The 18,875-nt window shown below is 43.4% G+C and overlaps 1 protein-coding gene across 2 annotated transcripts in view; it reads right to left on the bottom strand.

Moving 5' to 3' along the window:
* Positions 1 to 612: 612 nt before the first annotated feature.
* Positions 613 to 18,875, bottom strand: part of LOC139552223 (neural proliferation differentiation and control protein 1-like) — a 42,067-nt gene continuing 23,804 nt past the window's right edge. Inside the window, exons 2-9 of one of the 2 annotated variants that reach the window (XM_071363736.1) lie at positions 17,236 to 17,385; positions 10,297 to 10,389; positions 9,891 to 10,094; positions 9,605 to 9,671; positions 8,754 to 8,838; positions 4,930 to 5,009; positions 4,696 to 4,795; positions 613 to 4,561 (exon numbers count right to left, since the gene is read on the bottom strand). In XM_071363736.1, coding sequence (XP_071219837.1) covers positions 4,490 to 4,561; positions 4,696 to 4,795; positions 4,930 to 5,009; positions 8,754 to 8,838; positions 9,605 to 9,671; positions 9,891 to 10,094; positions 10,297 to 10,389; positions 17,236 to 17,385 — 851 coding nt within the window. In that variant the 3' untranslated portion in view covers positions 613 to 4,489. Of the gene's footprint in view, positions 4,562 to 4,695; positions 4,796 to 4,929; positions 5,010 to 5,868; positions 6,080 to 8,753; positions 8,839 to 9,604; positions 9,672 to 9,890; positions 10,095 to 10,296; positions 10,390 to 17,235; positions 17,386 to 18,875 lie in introns of those variants that run through there. The other variant, XR_011670395.1, reaches the window with a different exon arrangement.

Below are 18,875 nucleotides of genomic sequence, written 5' to 3'. Positions count from 1 at the left end.
ATACAACCAATATTTATGTTTATGTATGTTCCCTTTTGTACTTGAACTATTTGCACATCGTTACAACACTGTATACAGACATAATATGACATTTGAAATGTCTTTATTCTTTTGGAACTTCTGTGAGTGTAATGTTTACTGTTGTTTATTTCACTTTTGTTTATTATCTATATCACTTGCTTTGGAAATATAAACATATGTTTTCCATGCCAATAAAGCCCCTTGAATTGAAATTGAGAGAGAGAGAGAAGGGAGAGAGAAAGAGATATGAGTGAATGGGTTTAACACTGATATACTTTATGACTTCACACTGTGGAATCTGGTGTGCGTACTCATAACTGCATTACTTTCATCAGAAAGGAAGTTGATCAGCTTACAAGAAACTGGAGAGAAAAAATGTAAATGAATAGAGCTAGATGACTATACGTGTCTGTGTAGTTCATGATGGATATGAACCACAGGTGTAAAAGATTGATGTCATGTCAATCAAAAAAAAAACACTAAAAGCCCCACTATTTCTACTGGGTGAAATACCACAGTTTGTCATAACAGCAGCAAGATTTGTGACCTGTTGTCACAAGAAAAGGGTGAACCAGTGAAGAACAAACACCATTGTACATACAACTCATATTTATGTTTATTTATTTTCCCTTTTGTAATTTACCTATTTGCACATCGTTATAACACGGTACATAGCCATAATATGACCTTTGGAATGCCTCTATTCCTTTGAAACTTTTGTGATTGTAATTTTAATACATTTTTGATTTAGTATCTACAGTATTTCACGTAAACATACGTTTCCCATGCCAATAAAGCCCTTTGAATCGAATTGAGAGAGAAGGGAAATAGAGAGGAGGCAGGGAGGGGGATGACAGAGAGAGGGAGATACAGAAGAGGGAAAGAGAGAGAGTATGGAGGAGAGAGAGAGGTGCACATCATTACAACACTGTATATAGCCATAATGACATTTGAAATGTCTCTATTCCTTTAGAACGTTTGTGAGTGTAAACTTTTTGTTTGTTTCACTTTTGTTTATGATCTATTTCACTTGCTTTGGCAACGTAAATATATGTTCCCATGCCAATAAAGCCCTTTGAATTGAATAGAGAGAGACAGAGAGAGTGAACAAGATAGAGGAGACAGGAGAGGAGTGAGAAAGATAACGAGACAGAGATGCATGCTATGCATGGTCCTTTTGCAAGCTTCACTTGAGGTAAAAACGTTTAATTCAGATGCTAGGCCTGCATGTACAAATATATAAAAGTGAACAGTTTCACTCTTTCTATGCACATTTTGCAACACCAGGGTTGGAACTGACAGGGATAAAAGAGAGAAACAATACTAGATAGTGACATCCACCACCGACCGTCAATCCTATAGACATTCATACAAGTGTGTACATATCAATTTACATGTCTCCTCCAGTTACACATAGGAGGTCGAATCAAAGTTATTATCATATTCATACATGTCGGAATCAAACCACACATGAGAAATCTGGTACTACATTTTCCAATATACTTTCTTAAATCTACAATATTGATTTAACAAGTTAAAATTTGCTCCACCAAATGACAAGAACTTCATCCTAAACCCTGTTTTTGGAAGATACGAATAGACAGACATCACAAATGTGTGACATACATTTTTTTGCATCCATAAAATAGTACTTAAAAGATTATATCACAGTATATCATGACAGTCTCCCCTTGTGTTCCTCTTGCTCCTTAGCCAAATGCCAAGCACATTTCTTGAAAAACCCTTCATGTGTACCAGTGTCTACAGTATAATGCTCTGGGGTTAGCTACTAGCTATGCATGGCTAATAGAGTAAGGGACTGTTATATTATGAATTGATGTGTGTGTGTGTCTGCACATATTTGTGTTCTATGTGCTATATATCTATATATATATGTTAGGTCATTGTACCACAAACAAACAGTGGCTTTGGGAGATAATAACGGACATTACAAAGGCGAGCAATTGAAACACTAATTCTAAGAGAGAGAAACCAAGTGCATTTTCTAACCTCCTACCAAATGTATGACCATATTAGAGAGACATAGTTCCTTCCGATTACACAGACCCAGAAAGAATTTGAAAAGAAATCCAATCTCGATAAAACACCCACATCTATTAGGTGAAATACCAGTGTGCCACCACATCAGTAAGATTTGAGACCTGTTGCCACAAGAAAAGGGCAACAAGTGGAGCACAAACACCATTGTAAATACAACCTATATTTATCTGTTTATTTATTTTCCCTTTCATACTTCAATTACTTGGACATTGTTACAACACTGTGCCAATAATATAACATTTGAAATGTCTATATTCTTTAAAAACTTTTGTGAGTAATGTTTACTGTTCATTTCTGATTGTCTTTTCCTTGTTTATTTCGCTTTTGTTTGTTGTCCATTTCATTTGCTTTGGCAATGTAAACACTTGTTTCCCATAGTAATGTTCTCGTTGTGAGATTAAATTACAAACAAGCTTAAAAGACAAAGGAAAGGTGCAAAGACATTAAACAACAAATTATATTCAAAAGGAACACTGTCTTTTACTGGAAAGTACAGGGGACTAGGACTTTTGTATGATAGAAACACCCTACTAGTGACCAAGTCCTAGGATACAGGAAGGTTGTCTACATCCCAAATAGCACCTGGACCCATAGGGTTCTGGTCAAAAGTAGTGCACTATATAGGGTGCCATTAGAGACATATACAGTGGGGAGAACAAGTATTTGATACACTGCCGATTTTGCAGGTTTTCCTACTTACAAAGCATGTAGAGGTCTGTCATTTTTATCATAGGTACACTTCAACTGTGAGAGACGGAATCTAAAACAAAAATCCAGAAAATCACATTGTATGATTTTTAAGTAATTAATTTGCATTTTATTGCATGACATAAGTATTTGATCACCTACCAACCAGTAAGAATTCCGGCTCTCACAGACCTGTTAGTTTTTCTTTAAGAAGCCCTCCTGTTCTCCACTCATTACCTGTATTAACTGCACCTGTTTGAACTCGTTACCTGTATAAAAGACACCTGTCCACACACTCAATCAAACAGACTCCAACCTCTCCACAATGGCCAAGACCAGAGAGCTGTGTAAGGACATCAGGGATAAATTGTAGACCTGTACAAGGCTGGGATGGGCTACAGGACAATAGCCAAGCAGCTTGGTGAGAAGGCAACAACTGTTGGCACAATTATTAGAAAATGGAAGAAGTTCAAGATGACGGTCAATCACCCTCGGTCTGGGGCTCCATGCAAGATCTCACCTCGTGGGGCATCAATGATCATGAGGAATGTGAGGGATCAGCCCAGAACTACACGGCAGGACCTGGTCAATGGCCTGAAGAGAGCTGGGACCACAGTCTCAAAGAAAACCATTAGTAACACACTACGCCGTCATGGATTAAAATCCTGCAGCGCACGCAAGGTCCCCCTGCTCAAGCCAGCGCATGTCCAGGCCCGTCTGAAGTTTGCCAATGACCATCTGGATGATCCAGAAGAGGAATGGGAGAAGGTCATGTGGTCTGATGAGACAAAAATAGAGCTTTTTGCTCTAAACTCCACTCGCCGTGTTTGGAGGAATAGAAGGATGAGTACAACCCCAAGACCACCATCCCAACCGTGAAGCATGGAGGTGGAAACATCATTCTTTGGGGATGCTTTTCTGCAAAGGGGACAGGACGACTGCACCGTATTGAGGGGAGGATGGATGGGGCCATGTATCGCGAGATCTTGACCAACAACCTCCTTCCCTCAGTAAGAGCATTGAAGATGGGTCGTGGCTGGGTCTTCCAGCATGACAACGACCCGAAACACACAGCCAGGGCAACTAAGGAGTGGCTCCGTAAGAAGCATCTCAAGGTCCTGGAGTGGCCTAGCCAGTCTCCAGACCTGAACCGAATAGAAAATCTTTGGAGGGAGCCGAAAGTCCGTATTGCCCAGCGACAGCCCCGAAACCTGAAGGATCTGGAGAAGGTCTGTATGGAGGAGTGGGCCAAAATCCCTGCTGCAGTGTGTGCAAACCTGGTCAAGAACTACAGGAAACGTATGATCTCTGTAATTGCAAACTAAGGTTTCTGTACCAAATATTCAGTTCTGCTTTTCTGATGTATCAAATACTTATGTCATGCAATAAAATGCAAATGAATTACTTAAAAATCATACAATGTGATTTTCTGGATTTTTGTTTTAGATTCCTTCTCTCACAGTTGAAGTGTACCTATGATAAAAATTACAGACCTCTACATGCTTTGTAAGTAGGAAAACCTGCAAAATTGTCAGTGTATCAAATACTTGTTCTCCCCACTGTATGTTGAGTTTCATACATCTGTCAACCTCCTACCTCTTCATTTCCTCTTATATAAGCCCATCCAGTTCTGAGATCGGAGAGTTCACGTGCTCTTTTTCCAGAGTACAAGAAATGGTGTGTGTGTGTGTGTGTGTGCAGGCATGAAAATCTATGGGGTTCACTTGGGATTCCCTTGGTAGTGTAGGGTAGAGTCGTTAAACAAAGGATTTTTCACTTCCATCTCTCCAGTCTGCAATGAAGCAAATACATTGCTGTTAAAAGCCTAACACAAACAAAGTCATCATCATTGTGAATAGTGTGTATTAAACAAGAATTTGTGTGCATATGTTATGTGTGTGTGTGTGTGTGTCGTAGCAGACCCACCGGTGCCAGTCCAGGGCACTCGTACACAGTGAAGTCTCCGTCCACTTCCTCCTCATCTGATGTGACTTCTGAGTCAGCGACCTTCGGTTCCGATTTATGACTGAGAAACAACAGAATGCACCAGGATGAATGTGTGTTTATTCATATTTGAATGGAACTGAATTGTGGGAGATGTCGAGAGAGAGAGAAAGGGAGAGAGAGACCGAAAGGGACAGGAGGAGGACTAGAGCTCACTTTTCCATGGATAGCATCTGCTGTTTCTGATGCTGGTAGTGGTACATCTGAGCACTCTGGGCCAACTTCTTATCCCCCGACTGAAAAGGGAAGAGGAGAGGCACAAGAAAAAAAGGGTTGAATATTTCCCCAGTATTTTACAAATGTTCCATTCCAAGAATGAATCACTTTTTTTGCACGGGTAAACCGGCAAAACTGGAAGTGTCATTCTCAAGCATATACTGTAAGGCATATACTGTACATATGTCTGGATTTGATTAGAGCTTTGATCGCATGAAAGTTCAAGCCTGACGCAGCCTGATGAGCCCTAATTTAAAGACATTTTATGACCCCAAGCCCAAAAAAGCCCAAATGATTGTGCCATTATCCAATACGATATATAGGCTACCGCACATTACGCACGACAGAAAAACATAAAAGCCCAAAGTAGTAGCTATGCTCTCTTGGATGAATACATTAAACAAGCTCCAGTAGCCTAATCTTTTTCAGTGTGGACTGTAGCCTATTACTGTAATTGTATTGTATTATACTGTATTATATGGACTGGAATTTTGGACCTCCTTCAAACCATGGAATGCAGGTGCAGGATATGCGTCCTACAAAGTTACAATTATAGGCTAGCGAATGAGATTTTAATTTTTAAATAATATAGGGTCTATTTTACAATTTTATAATTAGTAGGCTGACGCATATACAGTAGTCAAAAGTTTGGACACATCTACTCATTCAAGGGTTTTTCTTTATTTTTTACTATTTTCTACATTGTAGAATAATAGTGAAGACATCAAAACTATGAAATAACACATATGGAATCATGTAGTAACCAAAAAAGTATTAAACAAATCAAAATATGTCTTATATTAGAGATTCTTCAAAGAAGCCACCCTTTGCCTTGATGAAAGCTTTGCCCACTCTTGGCATTCTCTCAACCAGCTTCACCTGGAATGATTTTCCAACAGTCTTCCCACATATGCTGAACACTTGTTGGCTGCTTTTCCTTCACTTTGCGGTCCAACTCCTCCCAAACCATCTCAATTTGGTTGAGGTCAGGTGATTGTGGAAGCCAGGTCATCTGATGCAGAACTCCATCACTCTCCTTCTTGGTCAAATAGCCCTTACACAGCCTGGAGGTGTGTTTTGGGTCATTGTCCTGTTGAAAAATAAATGATAGACCCACTAAGCACAAACCAGATGGAATGACGTATCGCTGCAGAATGCTGTGGTAGCCATGCTGGTTAAGTGTCTCTTGAATTCTAAATAAATCACCAGCAACGCACCCCCACACCATCACACCTCCTCCTCCATGCTTCACAGTGGGAACCACACATGCGGAGATCATCCGTTTACTTACTCTGCATCTCACAAAGATACGGTGGTTGGAAACATACATCTCACATTTGGCCTCATCATTTCCACCAGTCTAATGTCCATTGCTCATGTTTCTTGGCCCAAGCAAGTCTCTTCTTATTGGTGTCCTTTAGTAGTGGTTCTTTGCAGCAATTCGACCATGAAGACCTGATTCACGCAGTCTCCTCTGAACGGTTGATGTTGAGATGTGTCTGAACTTGTCCTCTGCAGCAGAGGTAACTCTGGGTCTTCCTTTCCTGTGGCGGTCCTCATGAGAGCCAGTTTTATCATAGCACTTGATGTTTTTTTCGATTGCACTTAAAGAAATTTTCCGGATTGACTGACCTTCATGTCTTAAAGTAATGATGGACTGTCGTTTCTCTTTGCTTATTTGAGCTGTTCTTGCCATAATATGGACTTGGTCTTTTACCAAATAGGGCTATCTTCTGCATACCCACCGCTACCTTGTCACAACACAACTAATTGTCTCAAACACATTAAGAAGGAAATAAAGTCCACAAAATAACTTTTAACAAGGCACACCTATTAATTGAAATGCATTCCAGGTGACTACGTCATGAAGCTGGTTGAGAGAATGCCAAAAAAAAAAGTATTCAGACCCCTTCACCTTTTCCACATTTTGTTACATTACAGCCTTATTCTAAAATGTATTAAATCGTTTTTCCCCCTCATCAATCTAAACACAATACCCCATAATGCAAAGTAAAAACAAGTTTTTAGAAATGTTAGCAAATGTATAAAATAAAATAAACGTAAATATCACATTTACATAAGGACTCAGACCCTTTAATCAGTACTTTGTTGAAGCACCCTTGTCAGCGATTACAGCCTTAAGTCTTCTTGGGTATGACGCTACAAGCTTGGCACACCTGTATTTGGGGAGTTTCTCCCATTTTTCTCTGCAGATCCTCTGAAGCTCTGTCAGGTTGGATGGGGAGTGTTACTGCACAGCTATTTTCAGGTCTCTCCAGAGATGTTCGATTGGGTTTGTCCGGGCTCTGGCTTGGCCACTCAATGACATTCAGAGACTTGTCCCGAAGCCACTCCTGCGTTGTCTTGGCTGTGTGCTTAGGGTCGTTGTCCTGTTGGAAGGTGAACTTTCGCCCCTGAGCGCTCTGGAGCAGGTTTTCATCACAGATCTTTCTGTACTTTGCTCCGTTCATCTTTCCCTCTATCCTGACAAGTCTCCCAGTCCCTGCCGCTGAAAAACATCCCCACAGCATGATGCTGCCACCACTATGCTTCATCGTAGGGATGGTGTCAGGTTTCCTCCAGATGTGACGCTTGGAATTCAGGCCAAAAAGTTCAATCTTGGTTTCATCAGACCAGAGAATCTTGTTTCTCATGGTCTGAGAGTCCTTTAGGTGCCTTTTGGCAAACGCCAAGCCGACTATCATGTGCCTTTTACTTCGCCACTTTACCATAAAATCCTGATTGGTGGAGTGCTGCAGAGATGGTTGTCCTTCTGGAAGGTTCTCCCATCTCCACAAAGGAACTCTGTCAGAGTGACCATCAGGTTCTTGGTCACCTCCCTGACCAAGGCCCTTCTCCCCCGATTGCTCATATTGGCCAGGCAGCCAACTCTAGGAAGAGGCTTGGTGGTTCCATGATGATGATGGAGGCCACTGTGTTCCTGGGGACCTTCAATGCTGCAGAATGTTTTTGGTGCCCTTCCCCAGATCTGTGCCTCGACACAATCCTGTCTCGGAGCTCTACGGACAATTCCTTCGACCTCATGGCTTGGTTTTTGCTCTGACATGCACTGTCAACTGTGGGACCTTATATAGGCAGTTGTGTGACTTTCCAAATCATGTCCAATCAATTGAATGTACCACTGGTGGACTCCAATCAAGTTGTAAAAACATCAAGGATGATCCATGGAAACAGGATGCACCTGAGCTCAATTTTGAGTCTCATAGCAAAGGGTCAATAAAGTATTTCTGTTTTAAATGTTTAATACATTTGCAAAAATGTCTTAAAACCAGTTGTGGAAAATGTGGAAAAGGGGAAGGGGTCTGAAAACTTTCTGAATGCACAGTGTATATATATACTGTATATGTGCGTAAGAGACTAGGCTATTTTAGTAAGATTTCCTTCTATTTCTGTCATCATGTGACTAACACAGGATGTGGCCCATGTGGTTCAGTTAGTAGAGCATGCAATGCCAAGTTTCTGGGTTTAATTGTCGAGGGGGACCAGTACAAACAAAAAAGTATGACACTGTATGCACTCACTACTATCTAAGTCGATCTGGACCCTTACCCTGTAAGGGTAAGGGTCCATGGACACTAAGTCTATGGACAAAGTATGAGAAAATTCCATGCTTTGGTTTAGTTTCCCTGGCACTGTTTCCAAATGCTAACTTTTTAGCATTTGTGGCACAAATCTCATGCAAGCCATGGTAACTATATTAGTATTTTGGATGTATGGTTCCCCATAAAGGACAATGTACTTACTGAAGTCCTGTTGGCTGTTCCATTCCCATGGCTTCCAAATGCAGGGTAATCTATCTTCTGGGCCAGACGGGATTCCTTCTGCAGCCTGTAGGGGGCAACATTATTCTGGGACATTAGAAATGGAGAGACTGGAGAAAGAACAGCATGCAAAATATCCCAAAGCAACTGCATTATGGACTAAGGATTTGTCCCAATGGCAACCTATTCCCTATATAATGCACTTCTTTTGACCAGAGCCTTCTGGGCCCTGGTCAAATGTAGTGCACTATAGGGAATAGGTTGCCCTTTGGGATGCAACCGAACAGTGCTGTGCTTCAATTCATCCTTCATACGTCCCAATGGCACCATATCCCCCATATAGAACAATACTTTTGAGCAAAGCTTTATGGGTCCTGGTCAAATTGAGTACACCATAGGGCTTTGAGATCCACTCGGCATGCAACCTAACAGTGCAGTGCTTCAATTTACTTGAACCTTTATTTAACTAGGAAAGTCTGTTAAGAACAAATTCTTATTTTACAATGAAGGCCTACCCCGGCTAAACCCTCCCCTAACCCGGACGACGCTGGGCCAATTGTGTGCCGTCCTATAGGACCCCCAATCACAGCCGGTTGTGATACAGCCCAGGATCGAACCAGGATCTGTAGTGACGCCTGAGATGCAGTGCCTTAGACTGCAGCGCCGCACGGGAGCCCTTCATCAAATGTTCTGAAAAGGAAATCTAACATGCTCCAACAACAACACAGTAAAACAATGGCGTCTAGCACATCTTAGTTGTCAAATTGAGTAATACCGTTATCATATATATTGTAGTGCATCTGTAACTAGAATGATATTGTCTGATGTCTTACCTGACCCAGAAAAGTGTAGCCAAGATCAGGCCCCCGGCGCCAACAATGACACACACAGAGATCATAACTGCAGAGGTGGACACAAAGAGAGAAAATGATAGAGTGAACGCAAGGTACACAATAAAGGATGAGAAATGATGTGTGAAATTGAATCACTTTCAATCCTTTATAAATAGTTCTGTATATTTGCATCATACTAAGGCGGTTTAGTAGGGCTGGCCTGGGTGCTCCATGCTGCTCTTACATCATAAACGTGTCTCTACTTTCTACTCATGAAGCCACTTACTGACGAGGAGACTGTCCTTGGAGGTGTACGGGACGGCTATGAGGCCATCAGGTCCTCCCGCTCCAACCCTCCCCAGAGCCCCGGTGGCAGGCTGGGGGGTATGAATGGAGGGCTGGGTGGTGTTGGGCTGCCCCGCCGAGGGTTGGACCTGGCTTCTCATTCTGGGAGTCTCTGTCTGAGTCCTAGCTGCCTTGGAGCGGGTGTCTGGGAGAGAAAGAGAGAGATTGAAAGATTAAGAGAAAGAGAGATTAAAGGATTAAGAGCGAGAGAGAGAGAGTGAAAGATACATTAATATTATTGTGGTGTAGATAATGTTTTAGACGTAGCGACACGCATCTATAGAAAAGTGACTGAAACCTCTGAAAGAAAACAATGCATAGAAATGCATAGAGAATGTAAGGCTCACCTGATTGGTTGATCTCAGACACTTCCTGTTTGGCAATGACAGAGTGAAGGAAGTCAATCTCTTCATCTAGATCAGAGAAGGATGTGACTTTACCTGAGGAGAAAGACAGGGGAAGATATAACTGTGAGTCCGTGTGAACATAATACCTTCGTTCAGGATATAAAGAGGTTATATTGTCACATACACTGGATAGGTGCAATGAAATGTGTTGTTTGACACGGTCAGCCATAGTAGTATGGCACCCCTGGAGCAAATTAGGGTTAAGTGCCTTGCTCAAGGGCAGATTTTTCACCTTGCTGGCTCGGGTATTCCAAGCAGCGACCTTTCGGGTACTAGCCCAACACTCTAACCACTAGAATACGTATGCATTGTACTTCTACATTTGGGAGTTGGTAACCATATAAATGAGAACAGAGTGGTGTGTGAAAGAGCATTATTTAGAAGAAACAGGGCACCCTGTGTGTCTGAAGAAATACGCCTGTGTGGTGCTGTGTGACTGCAGGTGTATGAAGCAGACCACGGGAGAGTGAGAGTGTTCGTTTGTTTGTGTGTGCGTGTATGATGGACAGAGAGTGTGCCAGTGTGTGTTTGTTTGGGATGCAGTGAAAAGGAGACAAAGCCAGGGTGTTGTTCCAACAGCTCTGTTGGCCAGACAGTAGGCCACATTCCAGAACTGGGCCACAGTTCTCCCTGGTTACCAGGGTACGTAGTGTGTGTGTGGCCAGGGGATGGAGCACGGCAGGGGGCTTGTGCGATCACCCCGCCCCCCCGACTCGGCCCTGCTCCCTCTCACACACAAGGCCCTAAATCTCACTCAGCTGAGTGCTAATGGTGATGAGAAATGGCTAATCTCACCCACTCCATTGTGGAGCATTTCCATTCAGGATTTACCCCAGTGCTTAGACTTTTCTGTTTCCATCTACGCAGGCCGGCACCCGTGGCTGACTGGGCCATGGCTCCGGCAGACCTGCTCTCACTTGGGGCCAAAGCCAGGCCACTGGTACTTTTCAGCTTCTTTTTACATAACAATGGCTAACTGTGAACTTTAACACCTTCTCAGAAAGCAACTGTTTTGATTATGCAGAGGTTGTTGATTCTGCTCTTCACAAGTCCTCACTGTCAGCCCTAGCTATGGAAAAACAATTTCCCTCGTATAACCTAAGGGTGTAACACTGGTGTTACAGTCAAAACGCAGTAGGTTACTCCAAAAGACCAGGGAATTACGCACTGTTTACATGATGAGCTAAATATGATTGAGATTCAATATTGGAATACTGTAGTGAAACAGCATGAGCCATATCACCGCCTGAGCCACCGTGGTGAATATGCTTAATGTCTGACTGTGTTTGTATTAGCGTGAGCTCTGTCTTATTAATGATGAAGGTGGTGTTGTCCTCTCCAGAAGGGAGGCCATCTGGCGGTGGTAATGTGCGTGATATGACGTGGCAGCACTTTCACTCCGTGCTTTGTTACTTTTTGACCCCCCTCTATCCCTGGACATTTAGTGTGCTCCACAGCAGGTGTCAGTGGGGGCGGATCATGCCATCTGTACTCTGCAGGTGGTGGAGTGCTCCAAGTGTGCCAGTGTACTTGCCAGCAAGAGCGCTATTTCTACCCTTACTTCATTAGCCAACTGCAAAGTTTGACGAAAAGGACAAAATAAGAAAGAAAATGAGAACTTTCCTGAGATATTGTGTTGGTATGAGTACAGGAGTGAGAGGGTACATAATAAGAATCAGTGAGCACGAACCACAGAAAATGGAGCGGATATTTGCACGTTTTTTGTCTGAGTGAGAGTGTCTAGTACATAGAGACAGCAGGAACAAGGAAATGGTGTGTGTGTGTGTCAGTAGATCCTCACACACTGACTAAGCATACACCTCTCCTTGTGTAGGAGAGCAGGTTTTGGCAACAGCTTGATAATTACCCATAACCCCCCAATAGGTGTCCAGTGGGGCAGTAAGTTACTGCAAACAAACATTAAACAAGTAAACAGTGACTCAGACTCACACCCATCTGTGAGGTTCTCTTATTCCACTTACAAGACATTTACAGCACATTTGTAATCTCCCATTCCCCACGCTGGCTACACCAGGACAACACAATCAGTTACCGATAATGTCCCATTACAACATGAAGACACATACTGCCATTTGTATTTCCAGTCAAAGGGGCTGCCCTGCTCTTGTTTGTGAAAGGAAAGGTCTTTAAAGGAACACTGAATGAAAGTATCTACATTGTAGTCATTTAGCAGATGCTCTTATCCAGAGCGACTTACAGGAGCAATTAGGGTTCAAGTGCCTTGCTCAAGGGCACATCAACAGAATTTTCACCTTGTCCCCTCAGGGATTTGAACCAACGACTTTCTTGTTACTGACCCAATACTCTTAACCGGTAGCTTATCTACCGAATAGGTCAATTAAAATGACGGACACTTTTTTCTAATTGTTTACCAGGTTGAATCAGAATAATACCTGGCCTAATAGATGTATTCAGACACACAGGATCAGACAGTATGCAATACTGCATGACTACATTACTGCATGACTACATTACTGCATGACTGCATGACTACATGACTGCATGACTACATGACTGCATGACTGCATGACTGCATGACTGCATGACTACATGACTACATGACTACATTACTGCATGACTACATTACTGCATGACTGCATGACTACATGACTGCATGACTACATTACTATATGACTGCATGACTACATGACTACATGACTGCATGACTACATGACTTCCAATATTACAGTTGATCTCACTGACTTATATTTCTCGGGGGGAGGGGTCATTCTTAGGGTCTACTGCTGCCCTCTTGTGGCAAAGTGAACAATGCACCGGTGAGTATTTTCAACAGGCCCCCCAATATCCTGCACTAGGTAAGACGGTAAAGAACATGCTCTAGACTACATGGCTTCCTCTTGACCACATACGGCAAAGCTTGCTGGCCCAGGTGTGTATTCCGGTCAGAGGTACTTAGTCATCATCCATACTCTTCCATCCTCAACAACACATCTCTCTCTCCATGTTTACACTTGCAGAAGCTACGCAGCACCCTTGACATATGTGTAAAACACAGCATAAAACTACCATTCAAGTGAATTATTCATCCCTCTAACCCGAACACCAAACGGTGAATATTTTGTATTTATTTTTAAGAACACAGACTTAGGTCTGACTATGGAGGGGTCAGTCTGACCACAGCTTTCTGTTGATGACCAAGGTAGAATCACCTACATGGACAAGAAGTGACACAGTCAATAAACATAGTCACACACACACACACACAGTCCCTGGGTACAGCTCTGCTATCAGTACATACTGTGTGTATACATATCTAGTTCCCCTGACTGTTTGTCAGCCTTGTCACCAGACAAAGCCCAGGCTCCAAGGCAAGGAGTGTTTACCTATGGGAGTGTACGCCTTGATGTCAAACACAGGCTTGTCCTACACACAGAGCGCTGTTCACTAACTGTACTCACCTAGCTCCTGGAATTTACCTGCCCTCTCACCTCTGCTCCTCAGGCCATCATGGCGCCCACTGAAAAAACACTGAATAACAGTCCTACTCTTACCTTTCTGATAGTATGCATATTGTGCCTACCCATGACAACTTTACCTACCAACATACAATGCATGGCACCTACACTCACATATCTGTGTGTGTGTGTGTGTGTGTGTGTGTGTGTGTGTGTGTGTGTGTGTGTGTGTGTGTGTGTGTGTGTGTGTGTGTGTGTGTGTGTGTGTGTGTGTGTGTGTGTGTGTGTGTGTGTGTGTGTGTGTGTGTGTGTGGGTGTCTGTGTGCTTGTGAAAAAGAAAACAAGATGAAGTATGCTTACGTATGCGAGTGTGTAAATGTGTAAATGTGTCTGTATTACATGCTGCTGTGGAGTGCCTCTGCTTCCTGTTCTCACCCTGCTGCTCTCTCATGCATAGTCTAAGACATCCGGGCTGCCACATTGAAGCATGTATCAGTTTCTAGTCCTCTAGGTCCCGCATAAGCCCCTCTCTGGTCCCACTGTGTCTGAATGGGTTTCTCTCTCGGTGTACAACACAACGCGCATGGCTACATCTGTACTGGAAGAACCACAAAAGCCTGCCTCAATAGATATGGCCTATGACAGACATAAGAAGATGCCAAAAAATAAGCACAAATATGTTTAGCACGTAGAAGGAGCATAAACGCTAAGGCTTTAAATGGCGATTCAACTGATTTCTGATCTCTCGGATTTGGAGTAAATCTCCATTGAAGTACACCTGATCCTGTACGTGGGCGCTGTGACTGAGGTAGGTTGCCTACACCTACTGGGCCAGTCTGTCCTAGCCGGCACTCACCCTCTCAGGCTCATGTAAGAGGGTTAACCTAGCTCAGTGGTCTGTAGCACTCACCACACACCATACCACAGCACAACCCGACGGCCAAACTGGACCTCACACGACAGACAGAGAGAAAGAGAGAGAGACAGAGAGACAGAGAGAGACATGCAGTACTCTGGGTGATTAAAGGCGGTGGTCATGTGTCTGCCCAGCTAAACATTTGAGGGAGAAAGAACGTTTTTGTAATGTTACCCAATGTTCCTCTAATACCAAGAGTGTACAAGGCAAAGGGTGGCTACCTTGAAGAATCTCAAATATAAAATGTATTTTCATTTGTTTAACACTTGTTTGGTTACTACATGATTCCATATGTGTTATTTCATAGTTTTGATGTCTTCACTATTAAAAAAAAACCTGGAATGAGTGTAGGTGTGTCCAAACGTTTGACTGGTACTGTATATTGTTAAGAATGTGAGAGTAGGCGGACTCCCCTATCGAGTCTAGAACCCAGGCCACCAGCACCAATGATGTATGCCCTAACCACTTTCCCAATAAGGAACATCTCTAGATGAGCTTATTGGACCAGTATAGTTAGGCCCTGTCCAGAATAAACCCAAACCCCTGGTGCCTAGGCACTTGTATAGATCTGAAACAACTTGATAGCTGTAATAGGGTGAACGCACTTTGAAGTCAATCTCAGCTCTGTTAAAAGTACACTCACTACATGTTTTTGTATTGATCACAGTGATTCAAGAGTATCATTTAAAACAGGTTAACATGCCCCACCAACATTAGACAACTAGACAGAAAGACCTTAAATTGCTGAAATAAGTCAATCAAATCAAATGAGGAGAACAGTCCGATTAATCTATACCTGACACAGACATGGTCGTGTGGCAGGAAGATCAGAGTACCGTGAACCAAGAGGTTGTGAGTTCAAATCCCAGGTGAGGAACATGAATAATAACTGCTGTATAAATCAACATGCACAATGTAGTCACCTATATCAAAGTGTGTCAAATACGTAAGTTAAAAGCACTGTGTGAGTGAGTGTCCTTAACCTTGCCAACAGACAAAGAGCTATGAATGGATAAGTGGTTCACCAATCAGGGCCTTTATTGGCTCGGAAACAGTGATGTGTAACAAAACTATTTTTTGGGGGGGGGAACATCAGACAAGGTCCTGACAACTGACACACAGAAATGTTCCTGCTACATTCACATAAAATGTGTCTAGAACGTGAATGTCTTATGTTCTGAGAACATGCCAGCCATGTTCTGTGTAAGTTCTATTTGACATTAAGGGAATGGTCTCTTGGAAACATTCCTTGCGCATCACAGGAACATTCCTGCGAAAACGTTAATGACCTAATGAGACTTAAGGGAACATTCTCTAAAGTTGTGGGAGTGTTTATTGTTAGCTGGGTGTGGACAGCAGGGGGGATTAGAGTAACACAGGATTAGATTATAGCACACAGAGGGAGAAATAAGGACAGATCGATGCAGAGAGTGAAAGAGAGAGGGAGAGAGATCGAGGGAGAGAGGAATAGAGAGCTCGATAGGGAGAAGGAGGGAGAGGGATGATGGGAAGGGCAAAAGAGTAAAGGAAAGAGGGACATCGAATGAGACGAAGATTGAGAGTGAACGCGGTAAGCAAGGAGGGGGCCAGAGAGTGAGGGAGGAGGAGGAGGCAGATTGAGAGTGAACGCGGTAAGCAAGGAGGGGGACAGAGAGTGAGAGAGGAGGAGGAGGCAGATTGAGAGTGAACGCGGTAAGCAAGGAGGGGGACAGAGAGTGAGGGAGGAGGAGGAGGCAGATTGAGAGAACGCGGTAAGCAAGGAGGGTGACAGAGAGCGAGAGAGAAGAAGGAGGAGGAAAAAGAGGAGGAGTGAGGGTTTCCTGTCTTTTTCTCTGCAGCCAATGGTGTACACAGTCTGTGTCACTGTGTGGATCACTATGCCCACTCTTAAAGCACAGGGTTAGTTACTCATGGCTGCAACACGAAGTCACACACACACACACACACTACAGGGCATCCGATTAAACAGCAGCATCTCTGCATCAGCTCATTAACCACTTAGTTTGACTGTGTTTGACCAAAGCCCATAACCCATGTCTGGACGCTCAGAGATCTGTCGCTTGACACAGGCTTGTGCCCCAAATGGCACCCTATTCCCTACATCAAATCAAAGTTTATATGACACGTGCCCCGAATACAACAGGTGTAGACCTTACAGTGAAATGCTTACTTACAGGCGATTACTTAACCAACAGTGCAATTTTTAAAGTAAAAAATTGGTATAACATAGTGCACTACAGAGGGCTGTGGTCAAAAGTAGTGCACTACGTAGGGAAAAGAGTGCAATTTGAAATGTAGACACAACCAGGGCAGGGACGAGTATTGATGTTCACTGCACATAGATAAATACGCTGTGCAGAGCTCTCCTTTAGAAACTTGAATCACTATCTATTGAAGCAGCTTCATCAAATACATTCAATAACTTCTGTCATAAATGAACCACATCCCCTTGAGTATAATGGAGATTGCAGGGCCGTCTGTCTGTGCATAATCTGTGTGTACTGTGTAATGGCCAGACCTACATACCATGGTGACGGCGGCTCTTCCTTGCCACGCACAATCCTTCCTCGTTCTCGTCCAATGGATTGAGACACGGGCCGCAGTAGGATGTGCCAGGTTTGCAGAAGTGCCGCCCCTCGCGGGCACAGTCTATGTGGTCCGGGCACTTCTCCCTAGCTAAATAGAAAGAGAGAGGGGGCATAAAAAGAGACATAGGTTAGACGCCACACTCTATTGCTCACCTCCTCTGACAGCATATACTGAATCCTGGTTCTCATGACTTGTACGGAACGTGTGAGAGACATCATCCCCCAGGTGTCATGACAAAAGAAGCTGCTTGGAGACGACAAGACGACATGTAGTCATGACAACCTACTGAATTAAAGACACACCAGTCAGTGGCAGACTTAATTTGACTATGTACACGGAACAAAAAAAATACAGACCAACATGTCAGGTGTTCCTCCCATGTTCCATGAGCTGAAATAAAAGATCCAAAAAACCTTCTCTCTCTCAAGTTGTGCACAAATTTGTTTACATACCTGTTAGTGAGCATTTCTCCTTTGTCCGGACAATCCATCCACCTGACAGGTGTGGCATATCAAGAAGCTGATTAAACAGCATGATCGTTACACAGGTGCACCTTGTGCTGGGAACATTAAAAGGCCACTCTAAAAGTTCTCACACACAACACAATGCCACAGCTGTCTCAAGTTTTGAGGGAGCGTGCAATTGGCATGCTGACTGCAGGAATGTCCACCAGAGCTGTTGCCAGATAATTTAATGTTAATTTCTTTACCATAAGCCACCTCCAACGTCCTTTTAGAGAATTGGCAGTACGTCCAACCAGCCTGAGAACCCAGAACACGTGTATGGCGTCGTGTGGGCGAGCGGTTTGCTGATGTCAACGTCACAGGAGGCTGCTGAGGGGAGGACGGCTTATAATAATGGCCGGAGCGGAGCAAATGGAATGGCATCAAACACATGGAAACCATGTGTTTGATTTATTTTATACCATTCCACTGATTCCGCTCCAGCCATTACCACGAGCCAGTCCTCCCCAATTAAGGTGCCACCAACCTCCTGTGGTCAACGTTGTGAAAAGAAAGCCGCATGGTGATGGTGGGGTTATGGTATGGGCAAGCATAAGCTACGGACATTGAACACAATTGCATTTTATCGATGGCAATTTGAATGCACAGAGATACTGCGACCAGATCCTGAGACCCATTGTCATGCCATTCATCTGCCGCAATCACCTCGTGTTTCAACATGATACTGCACAGCCGGATGTCGCAAGGATCTGTACCCAATTCCTGGAAGCTGAAAATGTCTCAGTTCTTCCATGGCCTGCGTACTCACCAGACATGTCACCCATTGAGCATGTTTGGGATGCTCTGGATCAACATGTAAGACAGTGTGTTTCAGTTCCCGCCAATATCCAGCAGCTTCGCACAGCCATTGAAGAGGAGTGGGACAACATTCCACAATCAACAGCCTGATCAACCAGATACTGACTGGTTTTCTGATCCACGCCCCAACTTTTCTTTTTTAAAGGTATCTGTGACCAACAGATGCATATCTATATTCCCAGTCATGTGAAATCCATAGATTAGGGCCTGATTCATTTATTTCAATTGACTGATTTCCTTATATAAACTGTAACT

This window comes from Salvelinus alpinus, chromosome 24 (genome assembly GCF_045679555.1).
Source record: "Salvelinus alpinus chromosome 24, SLU_Salpinus.1, whole genome shotgun sequence".
Lineage (NCBI taxonomy): Eukaryota > Metazoa > Chordata > Actinopteri > Salmoniformes > Salmonidae > Salvelinus > Salvelinus alpinus.
This window is presented reverse-complemented; position numbering and strand designations above follow the sequence as displayed.